This window comes from Lipotes vexillifer, unplaced genomic scaffold, assembly GCF_000442215.2.
Source record: "Lipotes vexillifer unplaced genomic scaffold, Lipotes_vexillifer_v1.1 scaffold967, whole genome shotgun sequence".
NCBI lineage: Eukaryota > Metazoa > Chordata > Mammalia > Artiodactyla > Lipotidae > Lipotes > Lipotes vexillifer.
This window is the reverse complement of record NW_006791018.1, coordinates 129144-146332: the sequence shown is the minus strand read 5'-3', so window position 1 is coordinate 146332 and position 17189 is coordinate 129144. Positions and strand designations below refer to the sequence as shown.

Genomic DNA, 17189 nt, shown 5'->3' with positions numbered 1-17189 from the left:
TATATATATATATATATATATATATATATATATATATAGACTCTTAGAACCTGGCAGTAAACAGAACTGGTAGGCTGCCTGCGTATATCAAAAGGAAGTGAAGAAGGGAAGCAAGCATTTTCATGACAAAACAGTAACGTATTGATTGGGAAACTAAAGCCTAAGTGATAACTCAAAATTCCATCCAGGCACTGTGACAGTGTATAGTTGTTTTGGCTTATCTGAGAAACTGCAAGAATGCTATGGCATAGATATTCTAGAAGAAGAACCATACTAAGCAGTAAACTTGTCATGAATCACATGCATCAAAGAGTTGGTATAACCAAAAGTTTTATTACATTTTCCCATAATAACATCTCCGTATACATATTATATATTCTATGGAATGTTTGTTTTGAAGGGCATTATAACAGTTTTTAGTTTTTCATAGAACATTGTTCTGGTAATGAGAGACACAGGTTGGGGTGGTGAAAGAACCTAAGGATAGTCAAAGGAAGTTGATTTAGTATTAGAAAGTGTGAATAATCTAACACTATTGTTGAGGATAAACTGGCTCTTCACCATTGAGTCAGCACCTCTATCTTTGAGCCCACTGCACAATTATGTCTTAATTTTATAGTTCTCACTGTGACCCATGTGCTATGCCTTAGACTTAGGAAGCTGTTATATAGCCATTGGTGCTTTATTGTAAAAACACACAAATATTCAAATAGAGACAAGTCTTAGGAGGGAGTAGATATAAGTTGGTATTGAATGTGGCCTGTAGGAGTTTAGGTGGGGTGAAGAGGTGAAGGACCTCTGGATCATGGCCTCATTGGAATGCCCTCCAAAGAAATCTCAGACTGCTCCACAGAACATGTGGCTCCTTGGAGATTTTCTAGGTTCTGCACATGCTTGATGTGAGACTCTTTCTTCCTCTTTATCTTTTTAAAATATTTTAACCACTAAAAAAACCCCTCATGAGTTCAAATATGTTAGCTTGCACTCACTTGAATGACTTTAGAAATCTGCTTTCTGTCTTAAGAGTTTGGAGGAATGTTTGCATATTTATGGCATTTGTAGGTGACAGGAATTCATTGTGTTTGTAAAATTAAATAGACAGAAGAGGGAGGTTGTTTCCAGTATGGACAGTGGTTTGAGTAGCTTCTTTACTACCCCTGTCAACATCTCTGACACTCTTTTGTCCTGTTTACTCTCTACCGTGCCAGACATGAATTCTCGCCCTGTATTGTCCACCAAACCTTCTCTCCCCAGTGTGCTTCCTTTATTTCTAGGTACTAGTGAAGAAAGACTTAACAAGACTTTACGTCTTTATCTACCACAGGTTATGTTATCTAATTTCAGCTTATTCTCTAGTTCATTCATTCATTCAGTGGCTGTAAAAGGTGTGTCTTGAAACTGTTCCGTCCATCCTGTCCTCAGCTGGCAACTAACTTGTGTTAGGAGGAGCCGGAATCCCGTTGTGAGCCTCTTCTGCCATCTGCTTTATCTCAGTGTATGTGTGTTTATTGCACAGTGGTTTGTTCACAGTAGTTTCACCTTATCATGTTCATCTTGTGGTCAGGTATGATACAGAATCTTTCTTTAGTTGTTGTTGTTTTTTGCCTAGTTAGTCCTTCCTCACAGAAGTGGTAGAAGAGTACTGTGTTTGAAATCAAGAAATAAGTCCAGTGGGGCATGGCTAAATTAAGGAGACCACTTTAAAAAGCAAAACCAGATGGGGTTTTCACCTTAAAAGCAAAGGAGGCCAGATAGTTTTTCTGCTGATACATCCTACTATTACTCAAAATACCTTTTGAAACTCCTTTTAGAATTTCTTTAGAGATACATTTAAAAATCATATCATTTAGGAATCACACCTCATTTAACAACAAAAAGGTAACATTCATCTTAGCTGCCTTTTACCTTATGACTGAGATGATACCACGTGGCTCCCCTCCCCCTTTAAAATCAAATTCACCTTCAGAACACCATTGGGAGTGTTCAAAACCGTGTATCTCACGCTCTGAAAGCAATGGCAAGAGAAAAGTAGCAAAATATTTTGAAAAATGGTAGCATGGTTAGAATAAGTGTTTAACCTCCTTAAGTGATTAAGGACCTTGTAAGAGACAGTGCTCTTGTATTTGTGATCTCTGTGTATAATTCATACACACAGATGCATTTTTTAGTCAGTCTGTAGTTATTTATCATAGATCCTTGCCTAAATTTGTATTGTTTGCTTTTGCCCCTATTTTGTACTGTTTTTAGATTATCATTTCTCTCATTGGTCAGAGTAATTGTATTTTCTTCCTGAGTACTGGCAAGTCTATCTAAATTTAGTCCTGCAGCTAATACATAGGGGTTTACAAAATGATGTTCCTGAAACTTAAAAATAAGTTGACGTTTTAAGAATTATATTATTAAAAATTGGTATTCAAGTGAGAAACTAAAAAAACTTTCATCCAAGTCAGCGGTCAGAGTATAGCCCAATATGAATTCTGCTTATATTAAAATGTTTACATTGTTTGTATTACTAGAACTGAAGAAGATATCTGTCATCAAAAGGGCAATGCCTAATTTGGGGACATAGAAAAATATAGAGTCAGGCAAAATTGCCATGCCGTTTAAAAACTTCCCAGGTAAAAAGGCACCCTGCTCCAGGGACTCAGTAATCTGGCCCTGATGCAGGTATGGCCTTCCTGTGAAGATGGATTTGTCAGTCACCACAGCGTTTAACACTCCCTTTGATGGGATTCCATGCTCCCCAAGTAATCTTCTGATTTTAATTCAGTCACCCTACATACTTTTCCTTAGGCAGAAACTGCACTTGTTAGGTAGTTTCATTTTCTCAGTTCCTTCCCGCTAGTCATCTCTAAAGATGATAGACTGGGCCTGCATTTTTTAAATGACTTTTAAGAACCTGCGTCGGGGGAGCATGGTGATGTCAGTTTAGGACCCTGGTGGTTCTAAGCTGCCTGCTCTTTCTTCAGAGAAATAAGTGATTGGATAAAATGGATTGTATTAAAATTTTCTATTCACTTGATCTTTGTTTTTTTGTATAACAGGAGGTACCTGTGTAGCATTAGGAATTCCCCTCTATGGTAAATATCAACTATTTGGAAAACATCTACTACCTGACTGCAAAACCTTTTTCTTAAAGATCTCCTTACTCTTAGGTGTTATAATCCTTAGCATTTATTATTTATAGAATGAATATTAATTCAGCATTTACTGAGTACCTACCTTGCACCAGAAAAAGTTGTAGTTACTAGGAATATGAATATGATTAGCATGTGATCTATATACTTGAAGGGTGCCTCATTAAGCTGAGAAGATTAGTGTACATGTAAATTATTATAAGTGCTGTATTCGAGGTGTGGCAGAAGAGCAGGAGAAAGTGATTTTTCTTGGGAAGCTAAACTTTAAAGATTAGTAGGAATTCTTTAAATGGAGAATTGGAGAGGATAATTCCAGCACAGGTAAAAACCATGAGTACAGGTAGAGAAATGTTTGCCGTGAACATACATGGCATCTTGTGTAGGGAGAACAGCTTGAACTCCAGCTTAGATACCTGGTGGTAGTGGTGAGGGATAATAAAGCTGAAGCGTATTATTCATTTGGGACTGGCTTTATTTACAAGGCTGAGAACTTGTACCTTGTTTTCCTGTCAAACTGGAGAGCCATCATTTAAATAAGAGAGTGGCATTGTGAGCTTTATTGTTTCTAGAAAGATTACTCTAGAAACAATAGGAAGATGGACTGGAGATAGTCTGCTTAGGTACAGTAAGAGATGAGGAGGACTACAACTAGGACAGTGGGAGGAGGCAGGTTCGGGATATATTTTTGAGGTAGAATAGAACTTGGTGACAAATTAGATGTTCGGGTTGAGGGACTCCAAAGGCATCTGAATTAATGGTAATACCATTAAGCAAGTTAAGTAAGATAGAATTAGGAACAGGTTTGAATATTGGGTTTTTGGTTATGTTGAGTGGCACTGTGTATATCCACTAGGTAGATTGGAGTTTAGGAAACATTTGGGAACATGGATTAGGAATTGTCTTTCTTGGTGGTAGGCACACCCCATGTGCTGTCTTAATCATGACATAAGACAGTGTTGTCCCTGTTTGACAGTGATGAAGCTAAGAGTTAGAGAAATAAGTCATTTGCGCAGGGTCACATAACCACATGTATTTTTCCATCTTGCTTCTGTTATCTATTACTGTGTAACAAGCCAATCATAAATTTTATGACTTAAAGGGATAATTTATTACTGTCTCTCGTGGTTCTGTGAGTTCACTGAGCTCAGTTAGGAAGTTCTGGCTTGGGGCTCATTTGATTACATTTGGATGGCAGCTAGCACTGGCGTCATCTCCAGCTCCACCTGGCTGCATATCCAAGGTGGCTTCTCTATTTGTGTGTCTGGCGTCTCAGCTGGAATGGCTAGAACAGCTAGGGGCATCTGTGTGTCTCTCTCCACAAAATCAGGCCACGTGATTAGCCTGAGCTTCCTCACTCATGCATAGCAGTCTTGGGGTAGTCGGACTTGTTACATGGTGTCTGGCTTACCCCAGGGGGAGTTGTCCTAGAACCAGGCAGCAGCTGCAAGTTGTGTGATAATCTAGGTGTGGAAGTCATACAGCATCACTTCTGCTGCATTCTTGTGGTTAAAAGCAAGTCATAGGACCAGCCAGGATTTAAGGGGGGAACTATATAGGGACATGAATATCCAGAGACCATCTCTGGAGATTAGCTTTCTCCACACACTGCTGTCTTTCAGAATAGCTTTTAGACAGCACGGCAATAGATAGGCACCAAGATGCCTTGTTAAAATGTGAAAGGAGTGTAAGAACTCTGGGAAACATGAATGTTTGAAGGAAGACCCAAGGAAGAGGAGTCAGTGGAAAAAAATAAACATCAAGAGACAGAGGAAGAAAACTTGGAAAAAGTGATGCTTTAGAAGCCAAGGGGAGAGGAAGCTGCTGCCGCCATAGCTATAGGTCCTTAAATTTGGTTAGAAAGCCCCTATGGTTCAAATGTACTCAGATAGCTTACAGTTGCCTTTTGCCAGCAGCTTTAAAAGGCTGCCCTTTTTTCCCCTTCCCATTCATCCCATCTCACCTATACATACCCAGTTAAGGCCTAAAATTCACATTTAGAACTTAAGTGACTTAGTTAAGTTTAGTTAGTTAAACTTAAGAACTTAAGTTTCCAATGTGAAACATTTATACCTCAAGTCATCCCTAAATTGTTGTGATTTCATTTGGGATACTTTACTGAGAGTAGGCTTCCATAGAGTGGAAAGAATGTAGTGCTTCTGGCTTCCTTCAGAGAGATGAGAGTTCTCTACGTAGAATGAGGGGGATAAGGAGGTTAGACCAATGGCGTACTTCTGGTCTTGCTGTGGTGTTCTTTTGAGTTACAAGAAGGTATAAAGTGCCGTGTACTGAGTTATACCATAGCTGGAAAGAATGGGTGAAATAGGAAAATTTTTGTTTTTGATTAATAAATCACTGGTGTTTTTCTTTTTTTCAGAACACAAAGTTATCATTGTTGGGCTGGACAATGCGGGAAAAACTACCATCCTTTACCAATTGTAAGTACTAACTACTTAAAATTTTTTATTTTATTGTTTATAGTTTTTCAGCCTGAGAGATATTTGATTAATGAAAGCAATAAAAAATTATATGGAAGCCAAGTTACTCTGTAAAAAGGCAGGTTGGCCATGAACCAGGAGCCAAATTTAAGCAGCTGTTTCTAGAGAGCTAGAAATTTATATGACATTGAGCATGTTGTTCAGTTGTTTTGCTTGTGGAGAGTAGAGAAATATTTGTTTCTATAGTTTCCTGAAATGAATCTAGAGTATTCCAGATAGTCCACTACCTAGCTCCACCTCTGTTTAAACCCTTCATTCACTCTTATGAGCTAGTGGAAAGGGGACATTTGGGTACAAAATATAAAAGTAGGTCATGCTGACTTAGCCCTTAATTGAAAAATGTTCAAACAATCTAGCTTCCTTGCTAACTGTAATATATTTGAACTTTTTTTTCCCAGTTCTATGAATGAAGTTGTACATACGTCCCCAACAATAGGAAGTAATGTAGAAGAGATAGTGATTAATAATACACGTTTTCTAATGTGGGATATTGGTGGCCAAGAATCTCTTCGTTCTTCGTGGAACACTTACTATACTAACACAGAGGTATGTTTCTTAATATACTAAGTCTTCTATGAATATAATGCCTGGGAAACACCTTCCAGATATGAACTCTTATAGCTCGTCTTTTTGAAATATCACAGTATGTTAATATAAGTAGAGTTTAAACATAGTGGAATCTTTGATTCCCTCTTTCAGGGTCATTGTTATGTATATCCATTCTCATTGAACCTCTGTAGGGAGAATTGGTGATTGATTAGTCTGATTTGATCCTAGAGCTTGCCTTAAGTACTTGTTTTAATAAAGAATTCCATTTCACAGTTTGTAATTCCATTTCTCTCTTACTATTTATTTATGTCTGCATAGAGGAAATCCTAGTTAGATGCAAGGGCTCTGATGGTTTGAATTCTTGGCCAGAATTTTACTTTGTGTTTTCTTTTATGCAATACAATTGCACATTAAAGAATTCTTTTTCTTTTGATTATAAAGCAATTTAGACATAATCATGTGTTTTATTTACATATTATTTGCCAAGAGAAAATTTCTGACGTTTGAGAGCTTCACTGTATAGACCTTATAAGATGAAAGGCTGTGACAGTTGTTTTTGTAGTGCTGATTATAAGTTAATAAATCTCCAAATGTATATACAGATGAATATTATGTCAGTAAGACACTATTAAGTGTCTCTAATGACTTGATCCCCTAACACTCCATTAAGCATTTGATTATGTCTTTTGGAGAAGGAGGAGTATATATAATTAGTATTCCTATATAAAACGCTGCAGGTATCAAGTTCATGGCAACACCTTGAAAATTAATAGCTTTGTTAAGAAGGCTTGGAGTAGAACAGGTGTTATAGTGATAAAACCACGTATCAGTAAGGTCTCAAGTGAGAGAAGAGGCAAAGTAGCGGTTCTGTTATCCTTCTGCATTATGGTTGATGAAATCTGAAGAATAGAAAAGATCCTGAAAATTACTGTGGTTTATTTGGAAATGAAAAGCTAGTTCTAAACAATAAATAGCACATACTAATAATAGGCAATCAGAATTAACTTGGGCATAACAAATGCCATCATAAAGCAACTATATCTGCTTCTGTTTCCCTGGTGCCTTTTGGTGTTCATGGAATTGAAGAAGAAGCACACTGTAGCTCAGTCTGCACAGCTCCTTTCGAGTCTTTGATTGCATCTGGTCTCATCGTCAGTTCAGGAAAGAGTTATGCCACTTATATAAGGAAGAGAGCATGGTTTTTGATATAGATTTATTCTTTCAATTTGTTGATTTTTTAAAAATTGATTTCTTTAACTGTCACATTACTTTATTCTCATACGCATGCCCTTTTAGATTTTTTAAATTAATTTATTTATTTGTTTTTATATTTGGCTGTGTTGTGTCTTCGTTGCTGTGCGCGGGCTTTCTCTAGTCGTTGCTGTGCGCGGGCTTTCGCTAGTTGCGGTGAGCGGGGGCTACTCTTCATTGCGGTGTGTGGGCTTCTCACTGTCATGGCTTCTCGTTGTGGAACACGGGCTCTAGGCGCGCGGGCTTCAGTAGTTGTGGCACGTAGGCTCAGTAGTTGTGGCTGGTGGGCTCTAGAGCACAGGCTCGGTAGTTGTGGCGCCCGGGCTTAGTTGCTCCAGGGCATGTGGGATCTTACCGGACCAGGGCTGGAACCCGTGTCCCCTGCATTGGCAGGCAGATTCCCAACCACTGTGCCACCGGGGAAGCCCTCTTTTAGATTTTTAAATTGACATTAATAAATAATGTCTGTCTGGAAGTAACTTAAATTTAGGATCATATTTTTGTCTTACTGACTTATGGTGCAAATAGGCCCATTAGCATTCAAGATATTAATTTAGAAAACAAACATGTTACATATTGGTTAGAATATTAGCAGAATATTCTAAAAGAATGATAACATCATATTGTCTTTTACTTTCTCTTAAAAATTAGTAAATATGTCTGAATTCAGGATCAGACCATTAGGTTTCACAAAGTATAGCAGGTATCTCTGGTTTTCCAGTAATATCATACCATAAGGTTCTAATTTCTTGCTAGCTGTTCGCCTGTAAATCAAATAAACACTTGATACATTTTACAAATATCAAATTATGTAATCACTAATGATTTTTTTGTTTTGTAATTTTAGTTTGTAATAGTTGTTGTGGACAGTACAGACAGAGAAAGGATTTCTGTAACTAGAGAAGAACTCTGTAAAATGTTAGCCCATGAGGTAAGTAGGATTCTGGCATTAGATGTACGGGGGTGGGATATTTCTATCACCTTTGTACTTTCTACTTTCTCATGAGCATACTATTTCAAATTTTTTTAAAAATTCTTTTTCTGCTGGCCATGCTTTATAATTTTGACACTTCCCAACTTGGAAGCATATCTGGAAGCAGCAGAAAGATTGAGGAGTCAATTGTAGTATTTTAATTCCATTCATCTTAGATAAATTTGGTCTAGAAGTTTTCCTGGCCAAAAAGACCTAAGTTGACTTTCATTTTGCATTTTAAATAGATTAATTATACAGACGATTATCATTAGAGATGAGATTTTACAGTGTCAGGGACACACAGCGAGTCTTGATTGTAACTCAATTATCTGACTAATATTTAAATTTGTTGCTCGTAGGTCTCTGATATTGTTTCTTTAACTGAACAAAACTGTTATAACTAGCCACATTTTCTTAGTCCCTGAGAAATATTACTGGTAGCATAATTTGAAAATTACATAAACTGAATAATATAGTCAGTAATGATAATAGTAACTATAAAGTCATATAATATTTATAATACAGTCATATCTCTCTATCAGCAGAGTTTTGGTTCTAGGATGCCCACGGATACCAAAATCTGAGGATGTCCAAGTCCCTTGTATAAAATGGCGTAGTATTTGCATATAACCGGTATGCACATCCTCCGGTATACTTTAAATCATCTCTAGATTACTTATAATCCCTAATACAATGTAAATGATATGAAAACGTGCAGCAAATTCAAGTTTTGCTTTTTTGAACTTTCTGGAACTTTTTTTTCCTGAATATTTTCAGTCCGAGGTTGGTTGAATCTGTGAATGCAGAACCCATGGGTAAGGAGGGCTGACTGTAGTGGCAGTTGATTATTTTTGCATGCCTTTTATTGCAGATGTTACTTTCTCAACTCAAAGGTGGAAACAGAAAAGTTAATATTCAGTGGAATTTTAATAAAGCTTAAGAAAACTGGGATATCTTTGTAATGAAGTTTTATATTAATTTTAATATTGATTCAATGATTTGCTTCTGAGATTTTCATTAAGAATTTTGGTATGTTTCAGACATAAGGAAACTTAGTAAAGGGGTTATGTAAACTGAATTTTCTGTTTTGCTTGTGGTGATCATACCCACCAAGATGCACCTTCCTCTGTTTTGGACTGATTCTAGCAGCTGTGCTAAACCCTTTGGGGTTTTTACAAAAAAACACATCTTGCCTTTGTACATGTATTTAACAGCTTTCAGTTCTAGTTTGAGAAACAGTAAGCAATAAAAGAGACAGGGGGCTAAGGATTTTTAAAAATTTCCCCTTTGGGGCTTCCCTGGTGGCGCAGTGCTTGAGAGTCCGCCTGCCGATGCAGGAGACGCGGGTTCGTGCCCCGTTTCGGGAAGATCCCACATGCCGCGGAGCGGCTGGGCCCGTGAGCCATGGCCACTGAGCCTGCGCGTCCGGAGCCTGTGCTCTGCAAATGGGAGAGGCCACAACAGTGAGAGGCCCGCATAACGCAAGGAAAAAAAAAAAAAAAAAAAAAAAATTTCCCCTTTGCATTTTACAAGAATGCATCATTCTTCATTTTATGCCAAAGGGTTGTTTTATTGTTGTTTTATGAAGACTTTAGAAAAAGAAAAATAAGACACAAAATGTATTTGTCTCTTGACTATATTTTTTACTCTGTAAACAGGTAGCCTCCCTATTTGATTCTTACTCTAATTGGCCAGCATGTAGGAGGATCAGTATTATAAAAAGCCCAATAGTAGAGTTCAAAGTCATTGAATTTCATAAGTTGGGTCATTAACTTGGATAGATCAATTAACCTCATCTGTTATGGATTAGTACTCTGAGGCCCAGTAGTTTATAGGACTTGAATTTAGGCATTCACGTCATTCAGGCTCTTTGCTAGGAAAAAAAAGTAAAAGCCAGAAATAGGGCCTAGCTGGAAAGTGATAGGAGAAGGGATGAGATTACCAGAGAAGAAGGGAATTACAGATGAACTTGGGAGCTAGAGTAAGCCACTTAATAGGGTCAGGAAGAGCCAAATAGGCAGAGTTCTGGAGAGGGAGGGACATCCGGATCAAGGATGAGAATGTGTGAAAAACAAACTTTGACATGGGTTGGTCAGATGTTTCTTGCATACCACAAAAACCAACAGAGTCGTATTATCATCACCAGTAATGATTCTTTCTATGTATTACTAAATACAAAGCTATAAAACATTTAAATTCATTTCTGAAAGCTTCATCTTAAATGAAGCATAAAACTTTGAAGCTCATGAATTTTTGAAAAGTTCCAAAGACAAAAGGATAGATGAATTTTATTCAGAATGACTCAACTTCTAGGAATTATCTTCACAAAGGAAGCTTTGCAAAACAAACTGACAACTACATATGGCATATAGAAGATGCTAAATAAGTATGCTTTGCATGTGCTGTTATTCATTTTCTTGACTAAACTAAAAAATATTTTTAGACTCTGAAGAACAGAAGTTGATATGTAGCAGAAGTATGTAGCAGAAGTTTTTCAGTGTTTAAAATGGGTGATGTACAAAAGACGCTGTTTACCTTGTACTTTGACCTCTTGTTAAGTCAAGTTGAACAGCCTTAACCCAATGTATCTCTTTTCTACTATTATCATAATGCATAATTGGTTGTGAGGTTATTTAATAAAAAGTAAAGGAAGATTTTCTTTCCTCTCTTCCTAAATATTTAAAAGTGGGTAATATAGCTTAAAAAAAAAAATCAAGAACCCTAAATAAAAAAGTTTGAGCCTGTGAAATCTAGAAAAAATACATTCAATACGGATTTTTTTTCTTTTCTTTTTTTAAGACCTTTCAGTAAATGACTTTATTTCTTATGTTTTCCAATTTTCTGTCCAGGGGCTTCTCCAAATAATTTTGTTACTAAAAGTGACGAAGATAGGTTACTTGTAAATAAAATAGCATAAACTTTGTGTCCTAACTTGTGCCAAGTATTTCTGTTGTCAGATATTTCTAAAGTGTGTTTGTTCTCTGAACATGCCAGCATTAGCAATCCTGACCTATATAAAAGATTTCAACACGCACTGGCAAGAGATCGTGAAACCTAGACGATAGGAAGATAGGAATTAAATCCCATGGAAAGTCCGTCTACTCAATGATTCAGCCATATATCAACTATTGATAACTGTTCCATGTTCTGATTAGGATAAGAGAAAAAATATCCATATACTTGATAATGTATATGTGCACTAGTTATAGTTCATCCCTTCAAATTTTTGGCTTATATAAATAGACAGATGAACTGAACTATAGCTGAAACAAATTGACTAGGAGCTCTTAAAACTTAATGTTCTAGAGTATCCCTTTCTGACCAAGCTATTCAAGTAACTCTGTCCTTATCTGTAGTAGTGTAGTTGCCATCCTGCAGAGGGCACTGTAACTAAGCCAGCCTCCTTTGTTATATAAAGCATATTGCAGAACTCCTTTTAACCAAATAAGCAATTTACTACTTATATTTTTTATTTGCATCAGAAAGAATCAAAGAAGTCATCGAAACTCTGTTCTAACAAGAGTAAAATAATGTGGAGCAATGTCAGTTTAAACCTACTGAACACTTTCTTGCTTCAAACACACATACACATGATTGAAACCAAAATATTCCACTAAGATCCCTAAGAAGAAGGTGGCATTCAACACAGCTGTGAAAACTTGCACCAAAACCTTAGTTTCCTCAATATCTCTTAAAATATATAGGCAGAATTTTATGAGAGTTTAAATCCACTTGTTGAGTGCATCCATCATAGTTTCTTAGTCCAGGATCCACGAATGGACTTTAGGATATCTATTAACACCCTAAAATCATACATAAACTTTTTTTGACATAAACATATATACATTTTTATGAGGGAAAGGTTCATAACTTTCCATAGGTTATCAAGGAAGCTCCCGGCTGTAAAAATGGTTGAGAGAGGGGAAGGTAGAGTACAGCAAAAGGGGATGTAGAACCTTTGATCTGCTTTGTGAGTAGAGTGTTACATCAGTCATTTGGGGGCATGCACAAGGGTAAAGCTAATCCTCATTTGCAGAGCAATAAGTGAACTAACATTTGTTGAACTGTCGCCAAACCCAGGTTCTGAACTGAGTGCTTTAAATATAGTAATTCGTTCATTCAAACTACATCCCCAGGAGGTAGGTGGTGGTCTCAGCATTTTACAGATGAGGGGCAACAGCTATAGTAGGAAGATCTCAGCTCAAACCTGGCTCTATTATTGAGTAGTTATGTGACTCTGTATGAGTTACTTACATCTGAGTCTTAGTTTCCTCATCTGTAAAATGGGAATAGTAAAAGCCTATCTTGTAGCAGTCTTGTGAGAATTAAAGAGATTTTATTCGGGAAATGGTTAGTATCATGGGTGACTTGCTCAGATTAGATACTCAATAAATGTTAGTTATGAGGAACAGATTCAGAAAAGTTAAAGAACTTGCCTCAGAGTCGAAGCATAGAAGTGGTAGAACTTACTGTCTAATTGGGAAATTTGAGAAGTTTAATGGTAGTCTAAGAAGGCCCTATCAAATATTCAAATCTAACACATCTTCATGGACAAAGATAGAAGAGCTAGATCTCAGAAGATGAATAAGATTGGTTTTGAATTGAGAAAAGTCCTAAGGCCTAAGGCGTATATTGTATATAATGAGTTAGTTTATTTCCTAAATAAACTGGGAAGAAGGTTGTAACTAGGTATAGATACCTATACCTAAAGTATAGACTGGGGTAGAATTTTGAAAAGCTCTTGAGTCTCATGCTAAAGAGTAGTTCTTCGTAGCCATAGACTTTTGGGTTGGGGAAAGGGTTAGATATGTATTAAATTGGAAGATGTGACTGTTTGTTAAATATAGCACTTAGGACCTTAAAAATGTAATCTAGGAATGTAAGAAATATATAAATCCATACAAGTATAGATTGATTTATTTAAATGTGTTCAGTTTGATATTTACTTTCCATCATAAGAGCTATGAGATACTTTTATGTCAAGTAGTTGAGAAATTCCAGGTTACAAAGGTTATCAAATATAATCTGTTAATTAAATTGGAAAATGTAGGAAAAAAATGAACTGGCCCTTACAGTTTTGTTTGCTTTTATAGGACCTAAGGAAAGCTGGATTGCTAATCTTTGCTAATAAACAAGATGTTAAAGAATGCATGACTGTAGCAGAAATCTCCCAGTTTTTGAAACTAACTTCTATTAAAGATCACCAGTGGCATGTCCAGGCATGCTGCGCTCTTACTGGCGAGGGGTAAGATGTTTTCTTCATGAATAGCATGTATTTAACTTTGAAACATGTATTTCTTTTTAAAATCAAATATTTAAGGTTACCATGTACAGAACTTTGTAAGGGAGAGATGTAAGACATAGTCCATGTCTACAGTGAGAGAGTTTTTAGCTTGGTTCTGTAAAGAATTAAATACAACATACACAGAATACACATAAACATACTGAACTAATGCATGTGAGCATATGGATGATAGAGTTGCTTGTAGGAATTCTGAGAAATGGGCTTGTCATGAGTCTGGAGAAGTCAGGAAATAGTTCCTGCACTGGCGGTGCGACTTATAGTCTAAGAAAGGAACTAACACTTGCTGAGTGTGTCCTTGCCTTGAGTGCTTTCTATAGAGTGTTTCATTTATTCCTAACAATCATGTAGACCAGTTGTTTTTAATTCACATTTTATGCATAAAGAAGCTGAAATAGAAGATTTGCATGTGGGACTAGTGTGCAGATATGCCATCAGTGCTGTCAAGAGGGAGTTGCTGCACTTAAAAAAAATAAAAGAGAATTGGAGAGAGTGTGGCATGAGGGGGTGCCTGCAGTAGAATTTTGCCCATGTCTAATGCCCAGAGATGAAAGGATTTCAAGAAGGCAGTGGTTGTTAGCATTGTTATATGTAAGATATATAATATAAAATAATCTATACGTGGCATAGATAGATAGTGTCAGTAATTCAATGTTTGGTTTACTCTTCACTGTGGTCTTAAAAGGAAGGGAATTTCTGCCACTTCAGGTAAACTCATGTATCTGTGCCACAAGCTTCTGCCCTTTCCTGACACCTGAAGAACCTCAACCCCAAATTTAAGACCTTTATTTAGAAGCCTTCATGTATATATTTAAAAGCAGAGAAAAAAAAGAATTAAATTGGGGGGCTTCCCTGATGGCGCAGTGGTTGAGAGTCTGCCTGCCGATGCAGGGGACACGGGTTCGTGCCCCGGTCCGGGAAGATCCCACATGCCATGGAGTGTGTGTAAAAAAAAAAAAAAAAAAAAAAAAAAGAATTAAATTGGAGATGAAGCTGAATCTTAGTGTAATAGAAGCCACTGTTACCTGATTACAGTTATTTGGAAGAGCATAATTAGATCCTCAAAGAAGCAAATCTGTTCATTAAAAAAAAAAATCAGACAATACCAATTGTCCACATACTTATTTGAGTAAAAATACCTTTTACATATTTCTTTGTCGAATAGTTTAATACATGTCAAGATGCATATATAGACATAGGTATATCTTTATATATTATCTTTGTCTATCAAAGGTCTTTAGGCAAAAGCACTGATTATAATACTGAATTTGACAGCAAAGACAAATCATCTAGGATTGATAAAAGATTCAACTTATATACTTTGAGTAATTGTGTGGAAAATATATCATTAGTTAGGATACATATGAACTCTGGCAGTTTTATTTTTAAAAGGGGACATCAACAGATGATGGTATCTTTTCAGTTTGGGGTTTATGTAGACTTCCATTTGCAGCAGTTGGCAAGTGGAAATGTTTGGTTTGGGGGGTACTGTTGTTTCCCTGTGCAGTCTGACCACCTTGGTCTAAATTCTTGCTTTTAGTATTGGTGACATTTTGACTCCCATCTCTGGCATTTGCTAACCACTCTAAGCCTGGGCTCCCTCTGTAATATGGGAAGGGTTCTGGTCTTAGTGTTGTGAAGATTAATGAAGATAATGGATATTAAGTGCTTAGTGCAGTTTCTACTTTGTTGTTAAGTAACTACTATACCTTTAACAGTTTGGAATTAAATAATTTACTCACCTATTATTCTTATTATTTTGTATCATTTTCTATGAGTAGTTTAAAAGTAAGGAATCGAGTAATGGCAGAAAAGTATGGGCCAACACCAAAACAACCATTTATTTACCTCACTGCCCTTTTTTCCCTTCTATTTCTATCATCTTTTACATTGTTAGACTGCTATACAAAAATCTGAGTTCTGGCTTTTTAAGTATTAATATAGTAGCATAGTTTCTCATATCTATAAAAGCTCCTTGTAGATAACGGTTAATGCTTCATAACAGTCCTTCATTTTCTTATAAAATGATATGTACAGCCATTTCTCTCTTACTAAACATTTAGATTCTTTTACTACAATGAATATCTCTTTCTGTATTTTGGATTATGCTCAATTACCCATTGTTCAGTGGTAACTGGTGTTAGTGATATGAGATTTTATTTCCTTCAGATTTTTGAAATATATAGATGTAACATAAATATTGTGTGCATACTTTGTTTTAACAGCTCTACTATATAATATCTTGTCATTTCTACTTCATTTATATCATGAGCATTTTATCATATTGTAAAATAGTCTTTGAAAGGAAGTTTTTAATATTTCATCATATGAATGTTCCGTAATTTGTTAAATTTTTCCTCTATTGCCAGACATTTAAATTTTACTTTTTCCTATTAAGAATGCTTTCATGAACAGTCGAAATACATAAACCTGTCTTTATCTCTGATTATTTTTTAGGTTACATTTCTGAAAGTAGAAAAAGGGGTAGAGTATTGATATTTTAAACATTTTTGATACTTCTTGCTAAATTACTTTCTCTGGGCATTCACTGTGTAATTATTGAGCTCCTTGTATGTGTCAGGCAGTATTCTAGGCACTAGAGACATAACAGAACCAAAAATATACGGATGCACTCTGTGAAAGTATGGCTTCACCACAGTAGCACCAACATTGAATATTACTGATTTTTTAATCTTCGTTGTTTAGGTAGATGAAAAATGATATCTTCTTTTAGTTTGCTGTTCATAGCTTTTTAGTTCATAGCTAAAATATCTTAGTTAATCAAGATATTTTATTTTCTTTATAGATTATGCCAAGGACTTGAATGGATGATGTCACGACTTAAGATTAGATGATCTCTACTGACCTATTCTCATAGACTTGGTATAAATGAAGTACTGGACTTTACCTGAAAGCTGCAGAAATTAATGGTTTAGATATATTTATAATAAACTGATTTAAACAGTTAAACTTTTTCTATAAGAAGAAACATAAGACCACTTGTTTGAAAACAAAGATGAAGTCTCACCTTTCCATCTGCTTTCTCATTAGTTCCTTCCAAAGCAAGGTCTTAAAACTGTGATGGACATTTTTCTCATAAAGAATCCTCTCAGGACATTGTGTAGCCTGTGGTAAGTACAAAGGGAGAGGAGGATATTTTTAACTTTAAGAGCTTTATTATCAAAAGTATTTTGCATAGGGTTGTGTAGGTATTGTGTATATACCTCAAATTCGAGTTAATGGCTTTGATTTATGTTCTTAAAAAAAGGAAATAACACAAAAATTAATAATATCCTTAGTTATAACCATAATGAGATGAGTACTGGCAATGGTGGTAAGTGCCATTTTGTACTTCCCCTGTGTTCTCTGTATCATACTAACCAACCCACAAATCATTGAGCTGCTCTTAAAAAAGAAAGAAAAAAAAAGAAAGGAAAAAGCTTGACATTGTGTACCTAATTTTTTGTTGACCAAATCATATA

The 17189-nt window shown here is 36.0% G+C and overlaps 1 protein-coding gene across 2 annotated transcripts in view; it reads left to right on the top strand.

Annotated features, from left to right (window-relative positions):
• ARL5A (ARF like GTPase 5A) overlaps positions 1-16838 on the top strand; it is a 21796-nt gene extending 4958 nt beyond the window's left edge. Inside the window, exons 2-6 of one of the 2 annotated variants that reach the window (XM_007464155.1) lie at positions 5512-5572; positions 6031-6178; positions 8280-8363; positions 13499-13650; positions 16514-16838. In XM_007464155.1, the coding sequence (XP_007464217.1) occupies positions 6035-6178; positions 8280-8363; positions 13499-13650; positions 16514-16562 (429 nt within the window). In that variant the 5' untranslated portion in view covers positions 5512-5572; positions 6031-6034 and the 3' untranslated portion in view covers positions 16563-16838. The remainder of the gene's footprint in view (positions 1-5511; positions 5573-6030; positions 6179-8279; positions 8364-13498; positions 13651-16513) is intronic. The other variant, XM_007464154.1, reaches the window with a different exon arrangement.
• Positions 16839-17189: the final 351 nt, after the last annotated feature.